This window comes from Alligator mississippiensis, chromosome 6 (assembly GCF_030867095.1).
Source record: "Alligator mississippiensis isolate rAllMis1 chromosome 6, rAllMis1, whole genome shotgun sequence".
NCBI lineage: Eukaryota > Metazoa > Chordata > Crocodylia > Alligatoridae > Alligator > Alligator mississippiensis.
In genome coordinates, this window is record NC_081829.1 from 68,321,483 (window position 1) to 68,339,536 (window position 18,054).

Below are 18,054 nucleotides of genomic sequence, written 5' to 3' on the forward strand. Positions count from 1 at the left end.
TTGCCTTGTCTTTCTGCCTGGAGTAAGAGGCAAATTAATGATCCTATTGGTAGTGGCAATTTTATTTGAGTACTTCATAATAGCACTTAAGGGACTTTTCTGAAAAAGCACAGATTGCACAATCAAATTGCAGGCTATTCTATTACATTATGTAGCAAAATAACATTTGATTCATGAAGGGCCAGATCCTGGTCTTGACATGGATCTTACCTGTGGGAGCTTTGAGCTCTGTGACCATTTCACATCTGATATGAAAAATCCTGATATGAAATCAAACTGCTGGGCAAGAAATGCTACCGCATAGGCAGATGTTCTGCAGTTTTTTCAGAAAACTGAAGTGTCCTTGTGTTTTCAGCACAGAAGTCTGTGTAACACTTCACATAACACAAACTCTGCAGTTCCTTCCTATCTGCTTCTATACAATATTTTATTATTTAGACCAAGAGGTATTTCTCTACTACAGTTGAAATAAACATTTTTCTAATTGTACTATACCATGTTCACTGGAGCACAGAATCAGCTAGCTAAGCCTGTGCCGTAGGTTAGTTTTTCAATATTTTAGTTTTCAGTTTTCACATGCCCCAAAAGCTCTGCTGCCTTGTAAAGATGCCTGATTTTAATTTGTGTCTGTTCCTGCTTGGATTGTTCTCATTGTAAGAGAAATCTGTCATGCATACAAATGGATGGCAGTTAATTCCTGTGACTGACCAGTTAATGCGCATCAGCTGCACAGGTGTGAAATTACTGCACATTAAAATTCCCATGTTGATGTTCTTATTTGGGAGTAAAGAGGCCTTATGTTGCTGTAGCTTAACCCTTCTTAGAGGTCAAGCCCACTTTCCTCCTGAGAGTATCTGTGCCTCTCATCAGGTTAATATGCTTTTTGGTATGCACATTGTATTCAAGCTGTCAGTTCATTTGCCTTAAACTCTCCAATTTCCTTAGACAGGGCCAGAGAGAGGCTGCTGACAGACATTCTCTTTAAGGCATGATGGCATCTGCTCCATGATCCCAACAGTCATACCTCCTGCTATGCTACATGTATGTTAGGACATGCAATTTTAAGATTGGAGATTAGATTCCAATCATGCCTTACTTGTAAGTGCAGGGGGACCCCTGCACCAGCAAGTTGAAAACTGGCATTAGCAGGGGTCCATAGTCCTTGGACTGGTTCTGCCCCCTGCCTTAAATTAACTTAAATGTGTGGCCGAGTTACTATTTAAGGTGCGATTAACCTGCTAATCTCATCTTAAATGTAAGTGTCAGAGGCCTAAATGTCAGATGCTAAATATCCCTACTCGGTTCCAGGGTGGGTGTCCGGCTCCAGGAGCCAGGCACTGCCCCATCCCACCCATGCATGCTGGGATTGGACCCTGCGGCCCAGCACCACCCTCTCCCACCAGAATTGGTCCTGGGGGCCCAGCGCTATCCACTCCCACCTGCATGGCCAGGATTGTACCCTAAGGGTTGGGCACTTTCCCCAGCCATTGGGATGGGGCCCTGGCAGCCTGGCACCACCTCCTCCCCACACAGTGGGATTAGACCCTGGGGGGCCCTGGGACTCAGCGCCACCCTAGCCCAGCCCTGCACATTGGGATTGGGCACCTGATCTAGTGTAGGGCCCAGGGCTCCCCATGAGCTACTGCCCTCCCACCACCAAATTCCCAGACTATAGGTAATCCTACAGGCTGGATAAAATGGGACCATGGGCCAGACCTGCTTGGGGGTTCAACACTTGCTTTAGCTGGAAATCTAATGCTTTATCCTTCATCTGTCCATCTTTATTCCATCCCTCATTGTCAGCCAGAACTGAAGGTTGCATGAGCATCTCTCCTGTGGGCTGTTCTATGGCCTAGAGCAGGGGTTCTCAAACTGTGGGTCGCAAGCAACTTAAAAGGGGGCCGTAAACTTCCCAGGTGGTATGCGTGGCAGCATGGGGATGCGGCAGTGGCACAGAGTGGTGGATGGTGGGAGTGGCTACCGTGTGCGAGCTCTCCATCATGCACCACTGCCATCCAGCACTCAGGGTCGTGGTATCACAAAGTTTGAGAACCCGTGGCCTAGAGCAGTGTTTTTTCAACCTGTGGGTCACAACCCAAAAGTGGGTCACAAGAATATTTGCAAGGGTTGTGAGCAAATCCCAGAAAAACAGGGGAAAGCATGGGTTTCCCTTTGCAAGCTGGCAGCATTCCAGCCAGCAAGGAGCTGCTTGGGGCAATTAGAGGCAGTGGGCGAATGTACATCTGTGCGTGCACGTGGACATGGCTGGCATTCAGCCAGGCAGGGTTGTGGGAGCAGCCCCAGCAGCTGGATGCATGTAAGTGTATGGGGAATGGGGGTTGGAGGTCCAGGGGTTGTGGACTGTCCAGGCATGGGTTATCGGATGGGTGTGGAAGGGATGGGTGTGGCGGGCAGGGATGGTGCCTAGTGGCATTGGGGGAAGATGGCTGAGTGCCCAGGCTGCGTCATGGCGGGGGAGAAGGCGCCTATCCTTGTGGGGGGGTCCTTTAGGGGTTGAGAGAGCAGCTGTGTGACTAGCCCAAATGGCACTAGGGATTGTGCCTGTACTGGGGAACCTGGGAGATGGTGCTTGGGGGGCAGGTGGGGCTGTGACCAGGCTGCCTGGTGTGACGCAGCCTAAGATTGGGGGGGGGGGGGGGGGGGGGGTGCCACAGGCCTCTTCTCCCTTTACCCCATGCCATGACTCGACTTGCCCTGCTACCACCCTCATAAGCCAGAGTTGTTGCAGCCACCACGCTCCAGCCCAAATGGGATGGGGGCAGCTGGGGGCCCTCTCTGGCATGGCTGGGGGGGGCAGGGAGCTGCAGATTGGTAGTGAGGGGCACCATCATGGCCCAGGGGGCAAAGGACTCTGGGTTGGGAGTGAGAGCACCAACAGGGCCAGTAATCTGTGGCTTGGAGTTGAGGGGCACTGGCTGGGCCAGCGGGCTGTGGGTCAGGACTGGCCATCAGTGTTTACAAATGGATCCTGGTACAAAAAAGGTTGAGAACCACTGCTCTAGAGCATCACAAAATGAGCTGTTTTGTCCCCACAGTGAGTTTATCTCCAGTGAACTTCTAGTATGTTGATATGTTACAGAGGGGAAATTGCAGTGAAGAGAAATGAATGTGGGGTTTATTAACGCTGGGGCTGTAACCAAATGCTTACTGGCTGATGCAAAGCTGTGATCATACTACTAACAGCTTTGTAGAGGGGCAGGGGGAGTTTTTTTCAGTGGTGTGGGCATTGTTTATTAATGTGGGTTTGACAATTTTAGCTGCTGCTTTATACATAAATCCTGGAAGGTACTGTACTTCAGTCATCAAGAGCATGTTTGCTGGGAGCACCTACTTGGGAATGGCTACTACGAGCTTGCATACCTTTTTGTGGAAGTGGAGAGTAAGATGTTTACCAGAAATAGCCTTTTTCCAAAATGTTAATTAGTCCCTTGATCATATAAGAGGTTTTGAATAATCTGATAAAAATCTGTGCATGTTTCTCTACTGCTTTTTGTGAAGTTTATTTCAATTAATTTTCAGGGTGTAGTAGTCTTCAGGCTAGAGAGAACCCTGAATTTTTGTTGTTTTTTTTTTTTTTTAAAGGTGTAAACAAACCCTTTCTGACTTCTTCCTACACTGGGTTTGTTTTTTTGTTTTTTGTTTTTGTTTTTTTCTTATTACATCAGCATCAGTGGACAATTTGTTCTCAGTCAGCATCTTGTGGCCTCCCACATCAGGAGGCTGTAAAGTTTGGAGAGCCAGCTTTAGCTTCTTGTTCATCTTATACAAAAAGTGCCCATTAATCCTTTTTCTATACTCAGCCTTTCTCAGATTGTGCACGTGGTATTTGTACACCACTTATTCTCTTTTGCCTGATGTTGATGACACCTCTAGTGCCTAGTCTAAATAAGGCCTTTGCACATAATTGTGCCAGTGGGAACCCTAGCGTAAACATGCTACACTTGTGCAGCTCCCCCCGATAGGGTTTGCTTCATTAGCATCAAGCCTGCAGATGCCCCCAGTCCTGCGTGGACCAGGTCTTTCAGTCCTCCTTTGCCAATAGGGTCAGAAATTTTGGACTGTGCCTATTCACAGTACAAAATACTTGCCAGCGTAAATTATAGTAGCTTAATTTTTCCCCAATATAGCATATCCAGAACAAGACTGGAGAGACCTCACCGGGAGCCCACCAGACTGAAATAACTTTAATATTTGAACATTGCTGTCCTGCTGCTGCTGTTTTTGAACATCTTTTTCACATTCTGGAGTTTATGTGAATACATTAGTCTCCTACTGTAGGAGCAAGGGAGAGGGATGACACCCCTTACAAACACAGGGATGGGGTGGGGGGGGGATTGGGATTGGCAGAAAACAATCCAGTATTTGTAGGGGCATGGAGGTGGGTTCTGCAAGTGAATTCTTCAGATACTAGCATTGTCATACCTCAGCTATTCTAAGCTTTCATGTGGTTTTCACATTTAAATTCCAGAAACCAGGAAGACAGCCTGTGGTGTGGTATACACCATGAAGAAACCTCAACCAGTTGAGGAGGAAGAAGAGACCCTTCCAGCATGCAAAAGAGCCAAGACTCAAGTATGAGGATCAAAACCAGAAGGCACTTCCTCTCACCTTCCTCTCAACCCCTTCCTGGATTCACTACTTCACTGTTCAGAATGGAGTATTTCCATTTTTATATATGTGTTTAAGTAAAAGAGATGCAGGAATAGGGCTGATATATTAACAATGCTTCACAGAAGCCAAAAGCTCTTTTTTTTGGTTTCAGACGGCTAAGCTGCTTCTCCTGTTTATTAGAGCCATGGTCTACTCCCAGCCCTATCCTCAGTCATGGGGGAAAGAAATGTTGCAGTATTAGAATTTAAAAATGTTACTACAAGTTGTATGACTTTGTTTCTTTCTATATTAAAATAATTTTCCAATGAGCCCTTTTAAAAACCTGGCTGGTACTTCTCTTTGAGGCTTAAGAAGTTTCCATATACTTCATCTTACAACTGCAATTTGATACAGCCTGCTCCTGGAGCTGGTCTACGAAAGACAGTTGCACAGTGCAAAATAGCACTGCCTAATTTTGCATCATTATGATCATCAGCTGAAAAGGACATTCCAACATCTCTGAATTGCAAAGAAATCTAAGTTCATGTTACAGTAGTCTGTAATGTCCTGTGCTTCATTTGGTAGGCGTGCTGAAAATTTATAATTTGGGGTAATAGGTGCATACAGCAGATGGACTGCAAGGGCCCAAAGTAACACCATGTGATCAGTATGATGAGCCACTACAACGGTACAACAGCTATCTCATCTAAACAACCTCCACCTTATCCAAAAAAGGCAAAGCTAAATAAGACCATATGTCAGGATCAGTATGTATGCAAGAGTGTCCATTCTGCTGCCCGCTTCCTTCCTCTAGTCCTTTCCCCTGTCCTGCTGCCTGCAAATTGCAGTTCTCTTCTAATCAATTCTCTCCTGCTGCCAGTCTTTTTTTAGGACTCTTTCAAGTCCTAGTTAAAGCTTTAAATTTTATAAGGCATATACAAGCTCGTAATGGGCTCTTGGACTCATGGGCTGCAAACAGTGACTTCCTCAGGCAACAAGGTGAGAAATGCAAGTAATAGTATGTAAGTGATTGCAGAAATCTTTTTGCAGTTGATCCTCAGTGTGACTCAGGACTGAACTGAGCAGAATTGTTTTAAAGCAAAAGTCAGTCTTACTAATACTTTAGGCAATGGCCGGCAATACTCACTGTAAGATTTTTACTTTGAGGTACATAGGATGGAATATTTGCCTTTATTATTGTCACTTCTGAGTTTTGTGATCAAGTTCATTTCATCTCAGTCGCAGGATGTAGCTGATAATCGGGGATCCTGGTTTTCTCTGATGAAAAAAATGCCCAATTTTTGGATTTAAAAAATAACCCAAAATCCACATTTTTCCATAATTAAAATGAAACACCACTAATATATAGATATATATACAGCAGTGTTTCATATTAATCACAGAAAAATGTGGATTTTGGATTACTTTTTTAAATCCAAAAATTGGGCATTTTTTTTAATCAGAGAAAACCAGGATCCTTGCTGATAATATACCATTTTATCATTTAGATATATATCATACGTGTTCTGGCCTTATGCTCAAAAAAAAAGGAAACCAAACGCAACTGATTACTACCTAGAAAGGAGCAGGGCATTGCTTTGCTGTATCTTGCCTTTGCCACAAGTGTATGTACTGGGAGTGAGAAATTGTTTGCTGAGTGTGAGGTAGAGAGAGCCAAGAAGTCAAAGCAAGCAATGTTGCATTGCTTATTAGCATTTAATTGAGATCAAATGAATGAGACCTTTTCTAACGGTCTCTCTTTTTTGGCCTTTAAGAAAATGTGAGGCCTCAGGCATTGGTTAAAAATGTTGTTTCACCCCATTTTTCTTTTCTTTAAGCTTCTGAAATCTTTCTGTATCCCCTTAAGCACTTTGTGGCCTGTCAGTATTTACCAGTTATAAAGGCTCTGATGTTACTTTGGTTTGCATATTTCACAATAGATTGCCAGCAAGTTCTGTGTCTGGCTCTTTGTAGTGAGCTGTTTGGTTGCACAAAAGAGAGCAGAGAAGCTGCAGCCCACAGGCAAGGGCAGTGACAGGGAACTAGTCTCATGACTTCCAGTAGAGAGCAGGCCATTATAAATAATGTCCATATATGTTTGTAAGGTATTGCAGAGAGTGGGCTAGATTTAATTAGGTGATGCTTTGAAAATGCCTTAGTGAGGAGAGGATCAGCTGTTGAATTGTGTTCCATCCCTCAGGGACAGCTCTGCCAAAGAATTTTCTGTGTTTGTGGATGTTCTGTGTGCACGCTGTCTTGTCCCATTTATTTGTATTCGCTCTTGCAGTGATCCCACTTTTGTAATCTATACGCATCCCTCTTTGTGCCAATCTAAATAGAGCTAGTTCTTAAAATCATCATCATCACTGTTTTGTGAGGCCTTAAGTCTCTTGGTAATGGTTGCTGGCTGGAGTCTGTCTGAAGTGGAGAGCATGGGCGCAAAGGGCATTAGCATTTCTCCCATTTAAGAGTTGGACGGTAGTATGTGGCCTGTGTAGTAAGGAACTATGGATCTTTTGGGCCATGGTGTATTTGTGAGAGGTCACCAAGACCTTTGACGCATGCTCCTAGGCAGGAATATGGAGGAGTGGAGACTGCCCAGACCTTCCATCCCCCCTTCAGGCCACTGAAAGAGAATCCAAAGTCAAGACCAAGTTTGGACTTACAGTGCATGGAAGTTACATGTGCATCCAGAAATCAAACCCAGGTTTCCTGCATGGCAGAAGAGGATTCTACCACTGAACCACAACACTAGGAGTGCTGCTTTAGAAAAGAGGGTCTTGAGCTCCCAACACTGGTGCAACTGTAGGGGGTAGGGTACAGGACAGAGCATGGCTCTGTTCTATTTGCCAAAATTGAGAAGGCATTTAGCTAAGTGACAAAGGGGGTGATTTATTGCTGGCATTTCTAGGCAAATGAGTAAAGGTATCTTAACACAAAGCTGGCCAACTTCTAAGTGGCCTGGGACCACATGCCACACAGCCCACATCTGCAGGGACTGCACCAGTGAGAGCCATAGGCTCTCAGGCCTGTATAACTCATGCCCCCACCCCCAGCTGCACTACATGCCTGGGTGTTCCCAGTCCACTGGGTGCCCTTCCCCACCCCTGGCTGCACTAGGCACAGAAAATCTTCCCCACACTGTACCAGGTGCTGCCCTCACCCTAATATTCCCAGCTCCCCTGCTGCATGGTGCTTTCTGTGCTTTGGGATGCTGGCTCCCCCAGCTTACACACTACAGGATCTTGGGCTGCACCAACCTGCCCTTGTGGTGGGGAAGTGGAAGCTGCAGGGAAAGAGGGCCCAGAGACCCTGGCTGCTTCTGCAGGCAGATGGATGAGGGAGTGTTGCCCAGGTAGAAATCTGAGGGGTGCAATTTAGCCCCTTGCAAGCCACCAGTTGGACAGCCCTGATCTAAGGTAGTTGACAAAAACAGGGCTTCTTCTGCACTACTGCATAAGCAGGATCTACTCAAACAGATAAAAAGAGCCACACAGTTTATTAAATCTTAAATAGGATCAATACAAAATGTACATAAAAAGCGGTACAAATTTTACAAATATACATCATCTGTATTTCATTCTCCAATTATCAGGCTGTGCATTGCTATGCCTAGAACTTCTGAGGTGCATGTTTCTTCCACTCTTATTCTCTTACTTTCATCACGTGACATTTGAACCCAGTGGTCCAACCAATTAACATCTGACATCAGTGCTTGAGCTTCCTTGTCAGTAGATTGTCCAGTGTGTAAACCCAATTATGAACTGCTCCTTTAATTCCACTTGGCATTTCTAAACCTATTGCCTTCCACATATTGCCACTTGTTTAACAGCTTATTCTAATACAGACAATTTGGCAAAGATGGAATAACAGTTACAAATATTAGCTCTTTAGATCTACTGAAAGACTTAAGATGTGAAGCCACTAGTATACTTGGAAATGCTGTAAAGATTTAAAAGAAGACGGAGAGGCCCAAGAGGGTTAATATTGCTGACTGAGGTGACCACAATTAGTAATTGAAACTCCATTTAAAAGTAGTAGTAACATTACTTGTGATCGAGATGAACAGTGGATAGCCACTGAAGGACAGCAAGAAAAAACTTACAAAATAAAAAATAAATAAGAATAAATAAAGCAATTTTACTTCCAGTGGAATTGGAACACTTAAACAGTCTTTTTGATTCTTTTTCTGCGTTTTCCTACAGTATTCCAACAAAGGCATGTATAAATAATAGAGTAGGACCAGCAATTTGTAGTTGGTAAAAACAGTATGTTCAGGGCTATTTTTCATCAGGCTGGTTATGGTACCTTTTAAAATCCCATTTTACAACTGCTAAAGAAGAGACCGAGGTTTTTTTCCTCTTCAGAATGTATCTATTTGTGAGCTCTTATAGGATTTGTCTTTAAGGCTGTTGAATATTTCTTTGGCGCCATTCTGCCACTGAAGTACAAGATCCATAGGAGTTTTTCCTTCCTATTTAATAGAGAGAGGAAAAAACAGGTTTAATTTCAAGAGGTGAATTCAGAAATAAATCTACTATTCTTGTTCTCTCTTAGGTGTGGGTAGCACAGATATAAAATGTATGGACTTTGGTTCCTAATGGCTACGTATCACTATAGTATTGGGGTGTTGATCCAGGGCAGATAACCAGTTGATCACAAACTTTCTACTAGCTTCAGTGGGATCAGGCTATATTAGCTATTTAAATTCCATCTTCAAAATAACTAGCTAAATGTTAAATTTACAGCAGATTATTTTGTTTTAGCTTAAACTGATTAGGAATGTGTTGACACTAAGTGCACTCAGCCACTTTGAAACTGAAGAATACCTACATAAGAATTTTCACCATTTTAAACCGGTCTAAAAAATAATAGCTTATGTCAAACATGAGCAAGTTTCATTTTGTAGACAAAGTCTGACCCTCAGTCTCTGTGCATATGCTAATATTGCTATCAGTGACACTGTTATAAAGACTAAATAGTGAACTGAAGGAAGCATCTGGCAGTGTTAGCAAGGTGTTAAACTAGGTAGCAAAACAGATTAATTTTCTTACCCTCCAATTGCTCATTGTAAAAATCATTGGTTGATGGCAATAAAGGTCACTTTCCAACCTGCCAGGGTTTTATTTGCTGTATTTTAGCAACTGGTTGCAGACCTCTGCCTGTTCCACAGCTGCCACTGGCAGACTTTCTAACAACAAAAGGTCAGTTTCTTCCTAAATTAAAATTCAGTTTAGCCTGAGATCTCCCCTGATTGACTTAATGTGGCCAACCAGTCAGGATAATAATTAACCAGTCATCCGTTCAACAAGATGCTGTTTCAGTGAGGGTTTTAAATGGTACTTGGTTATACAATGTGAGTGCGAGAGTGTGTAACAAAGAATCAAGTGTTTGGGGTCTTTTAAAATCTGTCATTTGGTAGTAAAGATATGTGGAATAAAATGTTAAGTTATTGCTGGTACAATTTTGACAATCTGAAAAAAAACCTGAAATGTCCAAGAATACATTCACCATTTATTAATTGACTCCGAGTGATTCTCAAAAAGTTCAGATTAGATGAGCATAAGCATCCCTTTTGGCCTTAGAATAATTTCATAGATTTCAACAAAAAAAACATTTTAATGTAACATTTTGTTAATACTTACAGCATTCTTTATATTTAGATCTGCTCCATAAAGAATCAGGAGTCTAATCATTTTATAACGATTCAGCCTCACTGCATCATGCATAGGTGTATCTCCTTCCTGAAAAAGAACAAGATTGATTACAGGTTAGAGCCTGCAGTTCTAGGACAGCATTCTAGGCTGAATATCAGATAGTAATTTTACAATCAAGTGGAATTACAAAGGTGTGTTTGGCTCCCTGTGAGATTATAATTGAGAAGTAACAAATACTGTATGTTAGGTAAATATGTTACTTACTCTGTCTCTGGCATTAAGATCTGCTTCACAAGCAATAAGGTGTTCACCACAGTCATACCGACCCGTCCTCACAGCTACGTGCAGAGGTGTACTTAGCAGCTGGTAAATGGGAGGGGGAAAAAATCAGTGGGTGTAGGTTTTTTTGCCTTTGATAATTAACTTTCCTAAGAGGCAGAACATTCTGAGAACTGCCACCAGGCAGTTATAATTTGGCGTAAGGACCAATTCTTCAGACAGGCTTAAAAAGTGCTTTTGCATCACACAAGAACCTACCTTGTCTCTAGCATTTCTGTTTATTCCTTTGTCTAGCAAGAACTTCAGAACTTCCAAGTTTCCCCCACGACATGCCCAGTGAATAGCAGTAGATTCAAGCTACACCAAGAAAAACAAATAGAAAATTACTGACCCCCCAAAATAGCAAATGGGACAATTCTGATAGAAGTTCTAAAATTAATGAAAACTAGTTTGTTCTGATGCAGTCTGACCTAAAACAAATTGGCTGTAGCTATTAGCAGCATTTTTATTAGGCCCTATTGTCCCTAGTACCACAGATATATCATCCTTCACAACCATTGCATGTTGTGCTTGAGGCAGCAAGGTCTATTTAGGCCTCGTTTGCAATGGCCCAGATCCTTAAAGGTGTGTAGTCATCAGTCCAAGTTTGGTACATCTTTGAGGATCTGGACCAAAGCAACTTAAGTTAAGACTTTTATAAGACAGTTTTAGTCAAACTGCAGTTTGGTTTTCTACATAGTAATTTACAAGAAGAGGTTCCAAATCTTAACATGTGGCTGCCTGCAGTTAGACTTCTGAATCCATGTGTCTGCTCCCTGAATGATCTAATCCTACAGAAGAGCTAAGCAACCCCAAATCCTAATGGGGTCAGGCAAATGGTGGGTGATCAGGGCACATGAGCACAAAGCTTTGGATGTTTTGGTGCCTACTATGGGTTTAGAAGCACAGTTGTTGGTGGGCAGGGATGAGAATTCCTGTGTTTAGATGCCAAAAATTGAACCACAGTTGTTTTGACTCTCATGCCTTTTGAACTCCAAAAAAAAATCAGGAAAATTCAAAACTTAACAGAAAAGGAGTTGTGTTCCTTCAAGGTCTTTTTCAGGTTTTAAAAAGTGGATTAGACACCTCTTCTGTTGTTCTTCCTCTCCCCCAGCCAAAGTTCCAATTTTAGTTATTGCCTCTGCCTTTTCAGGGGAGGGACCATCTTCTTCTCCCTTCCCCAGTGCCCTTCAGAGGCATCCTTCTGCCTTTGCAGATCTTTTTACATTCTTACCCCTCCCATCAGCAGTCTTTGGAGTGTTAAGCAAGGCGACGAGAGGCTTTTCCAATCCCTGCTGTGTAGCAATGAGTCAAAGCGCTGGGAATGGAGAAGCACAGAAACAGCTGCAAAAGCTGTTGATACTTGGCTACCCTTGAAGAGCATTCCAGGAGTGCACTGTTCTCACCTTTGCCCAGTAGAGAAATCCTGTTCTAGCACATTGGGGTGGAGAGGATGTATAGCGATAAGCATGCTGTAAAGAGATCAGGCTGTGGTATCTCCACCACCACCTGGGGGTGATAGATTAGAGTGGTGGCCTGATTGTAGGCTCTTGGGCAGGGCCTACTGTGAAGTAGCAACACAAGTTACATGCTAGGCAATCTGTTCATCTTGCATCTTCCAGAAGTTATGTTCATGGGACTAAGGAGAAGCACCAGACACCTTTTCTCCATTAGACCTGTTTTAGAGGTAAACTCTTACAAGCTGCTAGAATCAGTGGTGACAGGTTAGTAATTTTGATCTCACATGTATGGGTCTTTTTGAAAATTGACATATTCAAAACACAGCAGGTTCTTAAAGAAGAAAATCCATATATAGATGTGTATACCATATCTTGGAATTCAAATTGGGCTCCAGCTTCCACTAGCTTTTTCACCACCTCTAGATGTCCTTCTGAGCAGGCCCTGTGTAGTGCAGTCCTTTTGTACTGTTAATTAAAATAGTGATAAGTCAAATACTAAGTGAGGGTACAAAGAGATTTGTTTAAAATAAAATCCTTTTCCCGCTCGTAGCCCAGATGATGGAAACAACATACTTTATGCTTATTCATTTTCAAGCGCTTATACTTTTGAGACTTTAAATCTGCTAAATTTTAATAGCATCCTACCAGATGAGAGCTGCCTACCCAGCATATTTTAAAGGGCATGAGTAATGTCTGCAATGTGGCATTCAAGTTAAAAATATTCTGAACCTCATGCAATTTTACGCAGGATATAGCCTAAGAGACGGATAGTCTCTTCTCATCTGGGAATATGGCAAAAGTGGATAACCAAAAACAAAAAGCTGTGTTGCTAAGAACAAAAGAATCAAGTTTTTATAGCTAAGCAGAAAGGTTTCTGTCTTGCAGCTCACTGACATTGAATCCGATAGTACTGAAAGGCTTTTTGTCAAAGGAAATCAGGGTTTCCTGGCCACCAACAAGTTTCCATTAAACACGCATACTTCTGTAGGTAAAATATACTTCCTATACTTCCAGGGATTCCTTTAAAGCAAGAAAACCTAATAAATTGTAATTCCCTAAGTTTATCATCTTATTTTACACTACAAAACCTCAGGAACCTACAAAATGTAATGGATACTGAGATTTTGCTTAATTGCACATAGTGATCTCTCTTGTAGTTGGCTTTGAAGTAAGAATATAAATGTACCTCGTCACAAGCATCTGGATCCCCTTTATCTGACAAGTATTTTTCAATTACTGGCAACTTATTCTCCAGCGCTGCTTTTAAAAAGGTTGGTACATCCACTGATTCTATCTGATAGAAAGAAATATACAGACTATAAATATGGGTTACAGCTGTACAGTATTCTAGAAATCCCATCCAATCTTTCCCAGAAGAATGTACATGCTGATGAAACAGAACTCACAATTACTTCAGGTTCAGGTTCCTTTAAAATGGGCACTTTCACTTTCTTGCATTTTTTCCTTTTCTTCAGCTGAATAATTTTTTCTAGATCCTGCAAGTTTTCAAGTTTTGGTCTCTCCTCTAGCTTTTTCTTCTTGAGCTGAATGAATCAAGCAGAGGATAATGATGAGTCCAGACAAAACATAAAACGCCTTCCTTTTTAAAACACCAATGCAGTTTATTCCCTCATTTGAGATTAGTGAAGTACAGACTGGAAATATGGTGCAGTTTATGAACAGCATTGGGATGATTAATAAAATTGGGATTAATTAATAATAAAATTTAATTAACTTTAAATTTAGTTAACTTAATTAGTTAATAAAATAATACAATTTATTTGTAAGAGAGAGAGTGAATTCTACAGCACTTGTGAACTTTATTCAGAATTGGACCTCTTTCTAAAACGTGCTGAAGTTCAACCATAGATGGTAGGAATGAAATTCTGTTGCCTGTGTCTTGTAGGGAGTCAACCTAAATAGACATGATTCTCCCTTCCAGCCTTACAACCTATAACATTTTATGGCCATTTCAGTATAGCCAAATACAAGTGACAAGCATTTGTAATTCATTTTGATTTCAATACAAGCTTCATGTCCTAAGCACCTTTCAGGATACTTTGTCCCTCCTCCTGCTTTTTTGTGTAGCTTGTAGCTTTAACTTAACTCTGCTCAAGGAAAATATATCCTTAAATTAGCCTGATTCATGCCAGTTTTAGTTTGACTCAACAGTATTACATTCTGTTAACTAACTAAAAATGTAGATTTGTGGGCTACTTCAGTCAATGGAAAGTTTCCTACTACTTTCAGTAGGCCATGGGTCAGGCATCAAATTCCCAAGAACTGTTTGATAATTATGTTTGTGAATACTCCATCAATAAGTGAGTTTGAAAATATTAATTCTCTGGTTAGTGATAATCTCTTAGTTAAATTGGGTAATTTCTGGGCTTATGAATATTTTTATATTCATATACATACCCCTCCTTTGTAAATAAAAGCCTTGTTTCTACTATTTTGTTTAAACTGCTGATTCTTTCTCAATAAGTAGGATTTTTCTAATGTAATTGAACTGCTGTAAGTGTTGAGTGTGGCAGGTTGCTAATTTACATTGATGAATGGGAGACCTGTTGTAGTGCTTTGTGAAACAGGAAGTAAACAAACGGGGGGGGAATGAAAAGCTGCTATATCCCAAAAAAGGTACTTGTTCATTTTGTTTTGACAGGAGTCATTTTAATGGCTACTACTTCTGCATGGTGTGATAGAAAGCATGCTGTGGGGGCTGGGGTTGGTAAAAGGACCTCAGGAAAGAACTATGCTCTTAAATCTATGCTGGGGAATGGTGAGAGATCCAAACTGCAATTGCTATTTGTTTGGTTGATGCCAGCGATGATTATTAAGTTTACAAATTGGATATGCCAGGCCTTTGCTTACTGTACAGCTAGCCACAGGAAGATAAGAAATTTCTGGTTCTTTAATTAGAAGTGAAAAATGAAGCAGCATCTAATGCTGTTTTCAGCGCAACATGATTGAAAGCCTGTTTTAAGTCAATGAGATGATTTCTGTTGGTTAAGTGGACTCAGTGTCAGGTACTCTGTTCTCCCTGGGTGGAGGTTTGTCAAGGTTTTATTTTTTAGACTCACCATTAAAGATACATTGGTTAGAACAGAACAAAAGACATGGACAGTTTTTAGGGCTTCACAGGTACAGCTGCCACATAATGATAAAAAATGAGCACAAAACCAAAGAGCCTACCTCTGCCTCTAGCTTTTTCTCCTTTTTGTAGGTAAGATCTCTTTGGGCCAGTAAGTTTTCAGGGAGTGTCTTGAGATCCTCTTGTTTCTCTAATCTCACAGTAGCTTCATACTCTCCATGTTTGAAGTCTTCTGGTAGGAAACCTCCAGTCTCATTGCTGTTACTCTTCTTCCCCGTCACCTGCAAAAGAGAATGAAATATTATGCAACCTACAGTACAGAATCATAAGTATCCACCAACTGCAAAAACATGAACATCTTATTGTTTGAAAGTGGTCTGTCTGTCCCCACATAAGAGTGTATGTGGCACTTGGGGACCCAACACTTTCACAAACTCTGAAGCCAAATTAAACTGTTACGACAGTTGTCATAAAGGACTAACTCACAAGTTGACCCAACACTTCGGAAGTCAATGGAGAAGCTCTCACTGAGTGGATCAGGCCTACTATAAGAGAGCATGCCATAAATTGTCTTTCTGGCTAGGTTCTGCTTGCTACTATAATAACAATATCAGAATAAGTCTCATTATAAAACTGGAATCAGGGTTTGGGTTTTTGATCTTTTGTTTGTTTGTTTTTTGCTGTTTATTTCTCTACCTTACCTTTTTAATTTATCTTGTGTACTACTCTCCATAAACTCATTGGAGTAAAAGGTAGAAAGACTTGGTACCCCTCGCCCACCTTGGGTATCTCCCTCTCAGTAAAAAGTTGTTCCATATTGCCTGTGAATGAAGTAGCTTTTTGTAACCCAAATAAATTAATGGGAACCAACCTTTTTGGCAGGCATGCACAAATGAGCCCTGAAACTTCTCCAGGTGCCACTCCGGTGCCCTTCCTTTGCCCAAACTACTGCTCTGCTTTATGCTCCCTGCCCAATTTTCTGGTTTGCTTCTGCTTCCTGCCCTATCTCCTGCTCTGCTGCCTGTCTTCTCCCCCATCTGCTTGTCCATGCCACTTGTGGCATCGATGCCACAGGTTGGCTACGCTGCCTTAGCTAATGATCTAATGCCACAAGGCGTAGGCATAGTTTCTAAAAATGTTTCCTGCGGTTGATTACATACCTCCATTAAGAGAGTATGTTAAAGTTATGTGAAGGCACAGTGCATTTGGGGATATATTTCACAGAAATTATACAATCCAGAATGTTTTTGATATCAAATGCTGTTGTACAACTTTGGCGGTGGAGAATTTAGCACTGTAGAAATCAGAAGGGTCTTGCCAAAGAATTTAAAACTAGCATTAACTGGTTATGCTGTATGGCATTTTCATCCTAACATATTCTTCTGGGAGGAAGAAAAATTTCCAAACAACATTCCAGTGTTCTTTTGAGTTTGTCACATTTGCTTAGTTTATTGATCCAATCCAATTTGACTAAGATGAACACTAAGAAGAATATTCAAGCTATCTGTTGCCTAAGATATTAATTTTCAGGAAGTCAATTAGGCCATGGAAAACAGTTTGTATAGGAACAGATAGCAACTTTTAATTTTGGTTTAAAAGTTAAGATAATCTTGCATACCTACATCTACATACATCTTTTACTGGGTGTTAACACATGTGCATAATTGTAAACAAATACAGCATCTGAGCAAATAAAGCAAGTAAATCAAAGGTATACACCTAATTGCCTGGTTCATTGTATGCCAATCCAAAATATAGTCAACCGTTTCATTAGATTAATGGAAAACCCAAACCCCAAGGACAATTTAAAGCAAGCTCTTTTCAGCATAGTATGATTCAGCAGTGACAATCACTCTACAGATGCCTGTAATAATAATGAACAAAGACACTGTTATTGACTAATTACAATAAAAATCGTGAAATAACAGTAATTGAGAGGGAGCAAAGGCAGCTTTTACCTACCAGATCCTCCACTTTCAGCATCATCATGTTTGCTGGTTGTTGTTAGTTGTACTCCTTTATGGATAAGACACCCAGTGCTCAAGTCAGCTCTGCTGAGACCACCAGCCTATCTTAGCTTATATATCTTTGGGGAACTTAGCTTGGGTGAGATAATCTTCCAACCTGGGAAACCAGATATGCCCCTTGGATTTGCCAGCTCAGAGGTAGGTTCATTTTCATTCCAGGCGTGTTAACTAGCCAGATCTAGTGTCAAGAGAGAAGGGGGGACATCAGTTGGGAGCTAGGTTGAGTCTCACTGTCTAACCGCACTGAATATGTGAATTGGTATGAAATGTGAGATCATCATTCCTTTGTCAGTGACACCATAGCTCAGAAATGCTAGTCATTCTAACTTCCCAGTGCCCACTAGGACAGCTGTCTGTTGATATTGCATTATATCTTTTTTTTACTGACTTTCAAATGACTATGAGACACCGGAAAGGGTAAGTGACCCATTTAGAGTACTTGTGGTAATGTCTTTCTGATAAGTGGATGACCCCTTAAGTTTTGGGAAGGCATTCTTTTCATTGCCATCTATTTTTGGATGGTAAACAGTTTAGAGGAAAAGCTTTCTCTCATCATGATGGCACTCTTCTATATTTGTTGGAAGGAATTCTCTGAAGGGATTACTAAACCAGAATGATGTCTCTAGTGCTAAAAAGGCCTATGACCTGATAAGTTACAATCAGTATAAGATCTCAAAACAGCTAGCTTTGCATTTTTCCTGGAAATCGTCACCAGTCATAAACAGAGTAGTAAATTATATCCAGTTACTTTCTGAAAAAGTAAAATCACTGCTGCTTTCAGAGGCAATATTTTCCTTTTGAGCCTGAGGGACTTTGAGAAGAGAGAGAACCTAGTCAGCAAATGGATTAAGGCTGATACATATTAAATAAAGAGGAACTTGCAGACAGAA

At 41.4% G+C, this 18,054-nt stretch overlaps 2 protein-coding genes across 2 annotated transcripts in view; one reads left to right on the forward strand and one right to left on the reverse strand.

Moving 5' to 3' along the window:
• Positions 1-4,940, forward strand: part of RPP30 (ribonuclease P/MRP subunit p30) — a 31,399-nt gene extending 26,459 nt beyond the window's left edge. The window contains exon 11 of the mRNA XM_006268665.4: positions 4,490-4,940. Coding sequence (XP_006268727.1) covers positions 4,490-4,599 — 110 coding nt within the window. The 3' untranslated portion in view covers positions 4,600-4,940. The remainder of the gene's footprint in view (positions 1-4,489) is intronic.
• A 3,169-nt stretch (positions 4,941-8,109) lies between these two features.
• On the reverse strand, positions 8,110-17,184 carry ANKRD1 (ankyrin repeat domain 1). The gene is made up of 9 exons (XM_006268664.4): positions 17,100-17,184; positions 15,239-15,418; positions 13,453-13,590; positions 13,233-13,340; positions 12,413-12,511; positions 10,806-10,904; positions 10,533-10,631; positions 10,257-10,355; positions 8,110-9,085 (listed from the first exon to the last, which is right to left on the reverse strand). Exons 1-9 carry the CDS (start codon positions 17,124-17,126, stop codon positions 8,975-8,977), a joined length of 960 nt encoding a protein of 319 aa, XP_006268726.1. The 5' UTR covers positions 17,127-17,184; the 3' UTR covers positions 8,110-8,974.
• Between the last annotated feature and the right edge of the window lie 870 nt (positions 17,185-18,054).